Source organism: Grus americana, chromosome 12, assembly GCF_028858705.1.
Source record: "Grus americana isolate bGruAme1 chromosome 12, bGruAme1.mat, whole genome shotgun sequence".
Lineage (NCBI taxonomy): Eukaryota > Metazoa > Chordata > Aves > Gruiformes > Gruidae > Grus > Grus americana.
In genome coordinates this window covers 10,975,265-10,987,262 of record NC_072863.1, presented here as the reverse complement: position 1 = coordinate 10,987,262, position 11,998 = coordinate 10,975,265, and the positions used below count along the sequence as shown (strand labels likewise).

At 57.8% G+C, this 11,998-nt stretch overlaps 1 protein-coding gene across 4 annotated transcripts; it reads left to right on the top strand.

Annotated features, from left to right (window-relative positions):
- The first annotated feature begins 276 nt into the window (after nt 1-276).
- On the top strand, nt 277-8,031 carry LOC129211996 (sestrin-3-like). 4 transcript variants are annotated; one of them, XM_054839932.1, is made up of 9 exons: nt 285-435; nt 3,445-3,648; nt 3,850-4,032; nt 4,147-4,383; nt 4,470-4,581; nt 4,831-4,934; nt 5,354-5,544; nt 5,885-6,029; nt 6,579-8,031. In XM_054839932.1, exons 1-9 carry the CDS (start codon nt 370-372, stop codon nt 6,666-6,668), a joined length of 1,332 nt encoding a protein of 443 aa, XP_054695907.1. In that variant the 5' UTR covers nt 285-369; the 3' UTR covers nt 6,669-8,031. The 4 variants fall into 4 exon arrangements, with proteins under 4 accessions (XP_054695904.1, XP_054695907.1, XP_054695905.1 ...); XM_054839930.1 differs by having other exon boundaries at nt 4,831-4,949; XM_054839933.1 differs by lacking the exon at nt 285-435 and adding an exon at nt 699-908 and having other exon boundaries at nt 4,831-4,949.
- The last annotated feature ends 3,967 nt before the right edge of the window (nt 8,032-11,998 follow it).

Below are 11,998 nucleotides of genomic sequence, written 5' to 3'. Positions count from 1 at the left end.
GGGCCTGGCCGGGGTGGGCGGGCGGCGGCCCAGGCGGGGAACGAGGGCAAGGGGACACGGGGACACACCTCCCCCGCGGCCCCGCAGCGCCCCCCAGCGACAGGCACATCCTGCCCCGCCCCCTGGCCGGGGTGGGCGGGGCCTCGGCGCTTGACGGACGGGTAACTTTCCACACCTGCCCACCCGGTGCGCCGGGCTATCGCCCCCTCGCGGCCCATTAGGGGCGAGGCGCTGGCGGGTCCTCCCCCTCGCGGCGGTGGTTGGCGGAGGTGGAGCGACGGGCACGCCCCCAGCGGCTCGGGCTGCCGCTGAGCCCGGCTCAGTGTTGCCGGTGTCGGCTGCTGGTATTGTGCACGGCACGGGCTCAGCATGATCGTATGTCCCCAGAGCGTGGAGCACCCCCGAGGAAGCCGGTACCAGCGGCTGCCGGGGCAGGTAGGACCCGCCCCACAGTCCCCGGAGCCCGTACCGGAGCACGGGGCTCGGCGCTGCTCGCCGCCACCGGCCCTGCTGCGGCACCAGCAGGCGAGGGCATTCCCGTCGCCCGCCGGCGGTGTGCGGGGCCGCGCTCTCCCGATGCGGTGGTCAGTGGCCCGGTACCGGTGCGGCCGTGCCGTCGTCGTCCCCTTTTGTGCGGGATGCGCCGTGCCTCCATCACTGCCAATCAAACTTGTTTTTCTCTCTCCGCCTGCACTGCCTGCGCCGCGCACCGGGGGCGCTGCCGCCGCTGCCGCCCGCACAATGGGGCGCGGGTTACCGGCCGCCGGCACTGGGCCCGGCACCTTCGTGGGGACCCCTGCCGCGGGCACTAGCACTTCCCCCGTCCCCTCGATAACCGGGGTGGGGGGCCGGGCGAGAGGCGTTCGTCGCGCCCGCGTCCCTAGCGAGCATCACCCGCGGAGCCACCGGTACTGGCAGAGCCGCGGTCTCTCCTCGCGGAGGGATGGAGCCCCGGGGGGTGGCGGGGTTCACACCGTGAAGTCTTGCCCAGCCGGGCGGGGGGCGAGGCGGGGGTCCCCGGCTCCTCTCCCGCGGTTCCTGGCGCTGCCCGGGCTTGCTCCCGCTCGCAGGACCGGCTGGGCTGCTCCATCCTCCAGCCTGCTTTACATGCAAACTGCTGCCCAGCGATTGGCTGGCCGGGCAGCGCCGGGGCATCGTTCCCCCAGCAGCATCTGCCCGGGCAGGGAGGGGATGAGGCTGGTGGTGGGTACGGGGTCCCTATTGGGGTTCAGGGGGCTTGGACACACGAAAGACTCCCCGGGTAGGGAGGTGATGCTTCCACTGCCCAGGGCTGTGAGTGGGCATAGGGGAGGAGGGTTATGGCCCGGGAGGGGGAGGAAGGTGGCACTGGGGGCAATGTGAGAGGCTGGGGAGGCAAGGCGGGGGGGGGGAATGTGGCTGGTGGTGCCGGCAGGAGAGACCCTGGGTTGAGCTGGTGCCATGGGGAGCAGGCAGGAGAGCCTGGCTGGGGGACAAGGGTCAAGGTGGGGGGGCTGCCCTGCACCTTCCTTCATCCTCCCCTTCCAACCCATGTCTGCCTGGTGCCTCAGTCCATTGTCACCTGAACTTGCAGAGTGAGGACAGCTGGCAGCCCCAGAGGCTGAGCCATGGCCTGGTTGCATGGCTCCTTGCTGGCGACCACCTTTCCCTGGGGGGAGTGGAAGGGCCCCTGGCTCCTCCACATCTGCCTACCAGAAGGAGACCAGTGGCAGTAGCCCATGGTGTCCTCAAGGCAGCTCATTTCCCCAAGCAGAGGGACTTTGTGGGGGACTTTTGCAGGTCACTTCTGGTTTGCACCTTGTCTAGTGGGACAGAGAAGCCAGTGCTCGTTATGCCTCCCCATTTTAATTTGGGGTTTGGGTTCTTTTTTGGACCCCTTTAGCCAAAAGTGAAGAAGCTCCAAATGGCATCAAGTAAATCTCTTGACACCTGAGCGATGGTGTGTTCATCAGAAGCGCAGGATGGTAGAAAATAGCCAGAGCTGCTTCCTGTGCTGCCTGTGCGGGTGCAACTGCACAGGCTCAGCTCCACTCTGCCTCCTCCTCACCCTGGGGTGCTCTGCTTTGCGCCGCATGGCTTTGCTGTCCCTGCCAGCGCTGCCTTGATCCTCCGGGTTGCCTCGTGGCAGCACGCTGAGCTGCTGCAGAAATTAAGGCCTGATGTAGCTCTCTGATTGGCAAGATAGCTGCTGGCAAAGTGAGGTGCACAGGGCATTGGGGTTCTTCTGCAAGAGAAGGGGTGTGCGTGTGTCCTAGCCAGCAGTGACAACCCAGGGTCATGGTGGAGCAGGGGCTGGTTTGTAGATGTGCTCCTGTTTTGCTGCCATGCTACCATGGTTGCCGTGCCCTGGTCATCAGCCTTTGGGTGACTGCGTGGGAGAGTTGAGTGGGAGGAAGATGAATGGCAGTGTCAGTGGGGCCAGTTGTTCCCAGGGGAGATTTCAATTTGAGCCTGGGATGGGAGGCGCGCCCTTTGCATCTGAAGGTGCTGCCTGGGCTTCCAAGTGGGAGCTGTGACTTTCTGTGTGACAAGGGTTAGCGCCTGCCAGTGCCCATGCCTTGGTGTGGGTGGGTTGCGGGTGCAGACCCTGCTGTCAGGTGGGAGGTGTGGCAACGGGGCTGTTGGGGTGCAGCAGCTGGCTGGGTGCCTTTTGCACATCCCTGCCCTCTTGGGAGGGACAGGAACAGTGTGGCTTGGGGCTGTGCTCAGCTGGGGTACCGGTGCAGGGCTGGGGTGGGCGCTGCTGGGGATGTATGGACCCCCCTTACCGAGTTGCTTGTGTTTTCACTGGTGGGTGCTCCCAGTGCCAGCTGTGCCATGTACCCATGTGCTGCAGGACCTGCTCCCATGCTGTCTCTTTGGGCAGTGTGTTGGGAGACCTCTGGGCCCCTCTGCATGCTCCTGACTGTGTGATGCGTGCCAGGACATTGCTTGCCCCTTGGCTTGCTGGGGCAGGAGCCTGGGAGCAGTTCAGCTGGCTCCACAGCTCTACCCCCATCGCAGTGCTGGCCAGGAGGGCTTGGTGCTGGCCATGCAGGAGCCTGGCAGTAAGGCTGATGGAGTGCTCTATTCTGGAAGGTCTTTGATCTGTCACGTTTCTCCTGCTCTGGCCTCGCATTTGCCTCTAAGGCTGCAAGGAAACATCACTCCTAGTTTGCCCTTTGATTCTGCTCACGAGGCAATGCCGTCTCACGGGCAGAGACCAACCTGTGTTTCTTGCAGCCTGTCCTCCCACTAGCAGTGACCCTGCCAAGCAGTGCTCTGCCCAGCTCCCCCACCTGAGCCTGAGCCCTCTGTGGTGGCTTCTGACCTGATGGTGTCCCTCTGGGAGCACCAAGTCAGGAGAGGGGATCCCAGCCCCTTGCAGAACCCAGGCTTGGCTGGGGTGGGCTGCTGCAGAAGGGGCTGCTTTGGGGAGAGCTAAGCAGAGCATGTTCCCCGCAGGTAGTGAAGATGTCCGGCAGTGACCCTGAGCGCCCCCAGTTCTTCTTCGTGAAGGTGCTGGCGAGCCGGGGGTGGCTGGAGGCAGTGACCCAGCAGATGGGCTACCACCCGCAGTACCTCGACAGCTTCCTCAAGACGCAGCACTACCTGATGCACATGGACGGCCCGCTGCCCTTTGACTGCCGGCACTACATCGCCATCATGGTGAGCCCCACAGCAAGCTGCTGGAGGGGATGGGGGGCTTGCTCAGCCCCATGACGCTCCCTGCTCTCCCTCTACCAGACAGTCTCTGCCACAGGCTTCTCTGCAGAGGCCAAAATCACAACATCCTGGAGGTGGGCATGGGGTCCCAGGATGCCTGTCCTGCCAGTGTGGTGTGGGGATGCTGACGTGCTGCTCTTGCAGGCAGCCGCCCGGCACCAGTGCCGGTACCTGGTGAACCTGCACGTGTTGCAGTTCCTGCGAGCAGGGGGCGATCCCCAGTGGCTGCGTGGCCTCGACTTCATCCCACCCAAACTCCGCAATCTCAATGAGATCAACAAGATCCTGGCACACCGTCCATGGCTCATCACCAAGGAGCACATTGAGGTATTGGCAGGGGGCTATCAGCCAGGGACCAGGGTGGTAGCAAGGGCAGCAGCATCCCCAGGGGGTGCCAGCACCCTGCCCACATCACATCACTGGTCTGTCCATGTCCTGCAGAAGCTGCTGAAAATTAGTGAGTGGAGCTGGTCACTGGCAGAGCTGGTGCACGCCGTTGTCCTCCTGGCACACTGCCACGCGCTCGCTAGCTTTGTCTTCGGCTGCGGCTGCGAGCAGGACGAGGGGTCAGGGGGCCGAGGCTCACTGAAGCTCTTGTCGCCCGGGAACCAGTGCTTCTGTGAAGCCACCACCAGCAGTGGCTGCAGCCAGGAGCTGCTGTGCATCAACCGCAAGCGGGTGAGCCCCTGAGGGTGGGTCCATGGGGGGACAGGGCGGGGTGCAGCTGGGACCACTGCCCTCACCCCGAGCCTGTGTCTATGCAGTCCCTGGACTCCTGCATGGAGCTGGATTCCCTCCGGGAATGCATGCAGCGGATCCATGTGGAGACTGAGGGCAGGGAGGAGACGAGGCTGCTGCAGCAGGACCGAGAGGAAGGTGAGGGGCAGGGAGCAGAGGTGGGTGTGCAGGATGGGAGTTCATATGGCATACCTGGGTGCTGCTCCCCCATGTCTATACTTAAATTTTTCTGTGATGTACGGTTTGAAGAGGGACTCCTGGGATGCTTGCCGAGGGGGAAGAAGGCAGTGGTGCTTCCCAAGGCCTGGCTTTTGACACCTGCTGCAGCTGGGAACAGGGCACCTGAGCATCACTGTGACCCATCTGTGGGGCTCTTCCCTCTCACAGATACCAATGGGGAAGTCACCAGTGCCACCAACCTTGCATGCTACATGCAAGACCCTGACTTTGGATACCAGGACTTTGCCCGGCGCAACGAGGATCAGACGCAGGTATTCAGAGTCCAGGTGAGGTTCCTGCTCTCTTGGTGGGCAGCAGCCCAGGCTGCCACCTCTCCTCTCTGCTCCTGGTGGGGAGCCAACAGTCGCAGGGGTGCCCACGCAGCCTGGATCTGGCGCAGCTGCTTTTGCAATATGCCTAAGTGGGGAAGCTCAGCTCTGAAGAAGTGACCTGCCTCACCAGGGTTGGGGAGAGGGAGGTGACTTCTGTGGGCTGTCACATCACCCGCACAGAGGCAAGGGTCAAAATAATTCAAAAGCTGCCTCATGAGGGATGGTGTGGCTTGTGGCAGAGCCACCCCCAGAGCAAAACCTATTGAATTCTGCAGCGTCCTGAGCTCTCCAGCCCTTCCTTTGGGAAATGCCCTGGGATCCTTTTTGCAGTTGCAAAAGCCTCTTGCTGTGTTCAACAGGATTACTCTTGGGAAGACCATGGCTTCTCGCTGGTCAACCGGCTCTATTCTGACATCGGGCATCTCCTGGATGAGAAGTTTCGGATGGTGGATGGTCTGCAAAGCAGTGCCATGGCCAAGCGGCAGGGCTGTGAACCCTCTGTCTTCAAGCGGGGTGTCTGGAACTACATCCACTGCATGTTTGGCATTAGGTAGGGAAACCAGCCTCATTAGGGGTTCTCCCCCATGGCATTAGGGGAGAAAACCAAACTGACCCAGGCAGGAGGAGGGTAGGGCACTCAGGCTGTCTTGCAGATGGGCTTGGAGAAGAGGCACAGGTGAATTGCCTGCCTGGATGTTGGGCCAGGCAGGGAAGATATGCTCAGCTTCTCTGGCCAGGGCAGGGCACTTCAGGGACAGGGCTTTAGCGCCTGGTGGCAGCTGCCATGTGTCCCCCTGCCCTGCAGCTGTGCTGTGCCCCAGGCAGACCACGGGCAGGGTGCTTCGTAGGGACATGGTGCTGGCTGTGACTCGTCCCTGTGCTCCCTGCAGGTACGATGACTACGACTATGCAGAAGTGAATCAGCTCCTGGAGCGAATGCTCAAAGTTTACATTAAAACTGTAACCTGCTACCCAGAGAAGACAAACTCAGAAATGTTTGACAGGTTCTGGAAGCAGTTCAAGCACAGTGAAAAGGTGGGACAGTTGGCCCCTGGCTCTGACTGGCTGTGGTGGGGCCAGGAACAGGCAGGGGCTGCAGGCTGGGGTGTTTCGGGTGTTTTTGAGCCACCAAACCAGTCTGAGGCAGGTGGGGGGGTGAATGGAAACTGGCTGTTTGTAAGGAGTTGGGTTTAGCGTGGCATGGGACTGCCCACAGTGAGATAACACGAGCCATCAGCAGCGTGGGGATCTCCAAGGCCATTACCCCATTGGTGAGCGCCTCCAGGTGAGCCCTTGGTCCAGCCATAACTTGCAGGAGCAGCTGCTGTGGGTGGCAAGGACCATGCCGGTGCCAGCCTAGCATGCTGGTGCCAAGTGTGCTGGGCACTCCCCAGCATGTGGCTCTGGGAGGCAACCACAGCCTGCAGAACTGGGAGGAGAGGAAAAGGGCCCCTGTCTGTGCTGTGGAAAAACTGGTGGTATTTTGTTTCATGCCAAAAGACTCACTAGCCTGGGTAGGCACTTGCTTGCACTGCTGCCCGCAGCACACTGTGGCTTCCTGAACCTCTATTGCTTCTCCCTTAGGTCCACGTGAACCTGCTCATCCTGGAAGCCCGAATGCAGGCAGAGCTGCTGTACGCATTGCAGGCCATCACCCAGTACATGATCTCCTAGATGGTGGGGAGCTGTGCTGTGGCAGGGCTGGGGAGCATCCTCTCTCCCTGGACTCGTGGGTGACCCATCATGCTGGGATGGACAGCAAGGGATTACTCAATTTAGTTTACTTGACTGTCTTGTTCCTTACCCTCCCCGTCCCTGCCCTTGTGGGGCTCGCTGAGTGGCCCATTATGTGCAATTACCAAACTGTGATGCAAGTCCGTGCTGCTGAGATGTCAGTGTGATGCTAGAGACTTGAACGTGTCCAAGGAGGACTGCAAAAGACGTGGGGGGAGAGGGAGGCAGGAGAGGACTGGGGCCAGTTTAGAGGGATGCTCTCCCATGAGCAGAAGCTCCTTGTCTGGGTGCTGTGGGAGCCTCAGCTACCACAGGGAGGACAGAAGGGAGAGCCGGCTTCCTTCCCTGTGCTGCAGCAGCTGCCCTGCTTGCAAACCACCCCTTGGCACCTGGCCTCATTGGGGTGATATATCTTGCTTGGGAACAGCACAGGCAGCTCATGGGTGCGTTGCAATGTCCCAAGTTGCATGGTCAGACACAGTCAGACAGGGAGGAGCACTGGGTCTGAGAGAGGGCCCTTCCCCAGCCGTGACAGGAAAGGGATGTGCTTGCTGCCTACATGTCCTTCCCTCTAGGTCTGTGTGCCAAACCCCTCTGGGATGAACAAGCGATGACCCAGGTGAACTCCAAACTGTGAAGTTCTTGCTGGCAAGGTGCCCTAGTGTTCTGTCTTCTCCGACAGTGTTCAGGCTCTGGAGGTTTCTGCAGGGGACTTTGGGCAGTCCTCAGGAAGTTTGCCCCAAAGCCCCTTCTCTGCCTCCCATCAGCAGAGGGGGCAGGAGGAACAAGGGAGGCTTGTTGAGTTAAAGTGGCTTGTATCTTCTTACCACCATGAGAGGGCTCAGGTCCTGTGCCTAGTCACTTGCTGCTTAACAGCATGGTAGAGGAGCCCGTGGTTGGCACAGGTGACCTACAGGAAGCTTCTCCTTGAAGGGGGCTGGGGGAGACTCCCTGGGCTGTCCCCATTTGAACAGAGGCAGCCAGTGTACCAGCCTTGCCCTCTGCCTGGCAGGCAGGAACATGCACCACAACTCCCCCCGTCCCAGGACTGCCTCCTGCCCGTGTCACAGCCCCTAGCTGGGGAGGTACAAGGGATCTGGCACAGGCTCCAGGGAGTAGCCACAAAAGGGGAGTGAGGCCATCTGTGATAAGTGGAAGCCTGAAGCAAGGGCAGCTGTTGAGTCAGCCCAGCGCACACTGCTTCAGTCAACCTGTTTACTGCATAAATGTACGGGGAGAAAACCTCGTGTATGGAAGCTAAAGAAAAAGCCTATTTTTGCTATAAATATATTATGTTTGACATGGATGTATGCTTTATTTCTGCCAGATGTTGGGAAGGGGATCCAAACTTACACAGCTGCTCTGAAGGCCAGACAGCAGTGCCTGGCTGACAGCAGCCCCAAGATGGTTCCAGCTCTGGGAAACCCCATGTTCCTAGCCATGGTGGGGTTCTGCACTGACAGTTCTGGTCCAGGGCTAGCAGCTGGTCACTGAAACTGGACCTGTCCTGTTCAGCTCAGCTATGTCCTTTTCTCGTGCTCAGATGAGCAACTCCCACAGCATTGCATGCTCAATGGGAAAAGAGGGAAGGTTTTCAAGGGGCTGCAGAGCTCTGGCAAGGAGGAAGGTGCCAGAGGAAGGAGCTGGCTGGTTGGTACCTGGCTGTGGGTAGGTGAGGTGTGGGTGCTGCTTATGCAGCTGAGAGAGAAACATTTTGCTCACACTCACAAGCAGGTGCTTGGTGAGCAAGGGCAGAAACCAGGACCAGTCTTTTCCCCAGCCATGCTGCAGGTACCCTCCCTGCAGCATGAGCTGGAGGAACATGTGTTACAGCTGGGCTGGCTTGCACTGGGCTAAGCTGGTATCTTGGCAGTAAAATGCTAGGACAACTGGTGCTGATCAGTACTGGCTGAGTCAGTACTGGTGTCATGATGACTGATGCTGGCACGGGTGTCACCAGGCTTGGCTCGACAGTACTGGGACAGGCACTGCTCTATCATCATTTAGCCCCAGCAAGGGCTGGGCGCAGATTGGGGCAGCTGGATGTCCTGCTCATCATCAGGCATAACGCTCTGATTAACTGTAGCAGCCTGGCTGCCTGCCAGCTGTTTTGCCAGCCTTCCCCCTGCCCCTGCAAAAGCAGCTCTGTCCCCTGCAGGGCTGGGATGAGCTGTAGGAGCCAGTTCTCAACAGGACTCATCACTCCCAAAGCAAGCAGCACATCCACAACTCCACACAGCCTGGGGCTGGCTCCCAGCATGCTGCCAGCAGCAGCATCGTCACCAACCATCATCACTTTGTGCTGCTGGGGAGATAGAAGGGAGAAGGCAGTGACAGCAGGGCACTGGCTGGGGACAAAGGGCTGCCCTCCCAGGAGATGTGAAGCAGGTTCCCTTTCCCCCCCATCTCTCCATTTGTGCACAAATATCTGGCTTTGCAGGAGCCAGGGCAGCTGCTGCTTGCTCCAGCTCATAGAACAAGCACCAGTCACAGCAGTAAGACGAAGGGCTCCATGGGCTGTCAACCCTGACCAGAAACAAGCACAGCTGCTGGCAAAGCCAGGGTAGACTGCCAGCCTCAGCTCCCTGACAAGAAGAAAACATCCCCACATGATCTCAGAGCTAGAAAGCAAGAGATGGAGCAACGATATACTTCCATCCCTGCAGAGCCAGCAAAGTTACTATCATGTCCCAAGGTCTTGTAGCAGGTAACTCAAATATGGGGGATTGTGTCACTGGAGAAGCCTGTAAGGGTCTTGTTGACCAGAAACTTCAGGGCAGTAACTACAGCTTAGCTTTTGAAACCCATGAGCTGGTCATTCACCTTATCAACCCCCCTGCTCCTCTCCTGTGCCCAGCCAGGCTGTGAAGCTGTTGCACTCACTGAAACCCAGGCTTTGAGGCTTCCTGGGAAGGGCAGCACAGGCACTACACCATTTGAGGTAAGCAGATGCCTCTAAGCCACACAACATGCCACAAGTGTGGCAACTTCAATGCTTAGAACTCTGCCCTGGTGCCCTCTGCAACCTTCATCTGCTTGGACTAGGATATTCCTCTTTATTGCTCTGTGGCTGGAAGAGAACTGCCAGAGCCCAGGGTACCTCTCCTCTGCAGGAACCCTCCAGGATGTCCAGCACACCCACGTGGGAGCCAGGCCACTGTGACCTTACCTGGAATCACTGAGGGTAAGATGCAGGCACATGTCGAAAGCAGTCACTGAGTTTCTTGCAACAGCCTGCAGCAGAAAGGCGTGCTGGCAGGTGCAGCAAGGACTGCTTTTGTAACAATCAAGCAGTCCCCAAGCTGCATGGTAGGAGGAATGGTGTGTCCTAGCCTGCAGAGAACAGCAAGCTACTCTGCAGCAATGGTTACTGTCACAGCTCCTACAACCAACCCATTAAAAGCCAGGCCTATGGCTGCTGGTCTTACCACAGCAGTGGAGGGGGAAAAAAGTAGTACATGGAAAGTGGGGACCTGTCCTGCCAGGACAACTATAGAGTGGGCAGCGTGCACCCTACCATCTCACCATTCCCCAGCCTGCATTCCCCATGCACCAGCTACTCCATCACAAAAGACATGTGAGGTACAGCAACAGACTTCCCCGCTGTGCTTTCACATGTGGTCCCATCACCAGTGGCACAAGAGAAGTGTTCAGCAAGCATCTGGAGCAAAGCAGGTCTCTGGCCAGAAAATAAGCTGAGCGGAAAGGCTAGTGAAGTTCTTGCACTGGCTTCAGGTGCTGCTGCTCTGCAGGCAACTACTCCATAGGCCAAAATGTTTATGGTGACAACCTGAGAGAGCTATGAGGTCTCCAAGGCTGCAAGAAAGGCTGATTTACTGCAAACAAGGTGCACTGAACCCACATAGCTGTTAGAACACAGCAGGGCTCTCTGCAACTACTGCACATGGTGTCACACACACATCAAAAGCAACCCTGAGCCAAGGCATCTAGGTCCCAGCCTGGCATCTACTCTGTGCTTTGCTCTCTTAGACAATGCTTAAGATCAGCATAAAGTATTAACATCTACTGGGGGGGAATGCATGGTCCCCTGCTCTATGTCAAGTTTTGAACACATCCACTCTGATCCAATCAACAACTGCAAAATCCACCCTGGGCATTTTGTTTCTCCAACAGCACCTACCATTATACATTTGCAAGAAGCCCTAAGAAGTGTCCAAGGAACAGATGAGGGACAGACAGTTCCCCTAAGGATCATCTCTTAATCCCCTGTTTTTAGAGATTGGCTTAAATCTTGAAGCAGGAGCCTAATTTGCATTAACTGTTTTAACACCATTATTTTTCAATGGTATTCTTTATCAGATATTAATGAATGCTGAGTATCCAAGGCTTTGAATGCAAGTTTTCTGGCTGTACACATACTATGCAATTTCATGAATGAGACTTCCTCCTCAGTAGTTTTAAAAACATCTCTGACTTGCTCTCCATGTGTCTCACCAAGCCAGCAGAATCCATGCTCTACACTCCTTCCCCCATTTCTCTCTGATCTCCTTACCTGCCTCCACTCCAAAGCTCTGACTGAAGCTCCGAACAGGCCTCATCTTCTGCAAGACCTCTCCTGAGCTGCAGTGCACAGAGCACCCCCAGGGCAGAGAGGGACAGCACATTCTCCAGCCTCATCCCAGCTTGAGAGGGCAGACCTGCTGGATTTGATTGAAGGGCTCCACCATGTTCCTCACAAACTGCTTCACTGGCTCAGACTGTATCTGCATTCGTACTTGCCTTATGTCAAAGAAGGGCACCTCCCCCTTCAGGTACCTAGCTGAAGCCTTCTCCTACCCAGAGAGGCCTCTTACCCACTTGCACCCCTCTGAGCAGCCCCTAGGAATGACCAGCTCCTGGCTTCCCCGCTGACATTCATGTCCCCTTTGATGGGCAGCTCCAAGCCATTATCTTCTAATATCAGGAAACACTCACCAGCTGTAGTAACCTTCCTGTTTCTGATGGAGAATTTGGGGTATGCAAGCAAAGATAAAAGCTCACTCACATGATCACCTGTCCTAATTAAGTGTCAGCATCTGCTTGTAGATGGGGTGGCTGAAAGACAGTGGCAGCAAATCCATCTCTCTATTCCTAGAGTTAACTGGTGGAGTTGCTGACACTCAAAGAACATAGCTATATAAAATAAATCTTCTACATTTAGGTCTAGAAGGGTAAGGAATGAAGGGGCTAGGATGACTCTAGACTAGTCCTGCAAAAGTTAAAACTCCCCAGGATCAGTTTTAGGGCTTGGCAACCCCATGGGTCCCCAC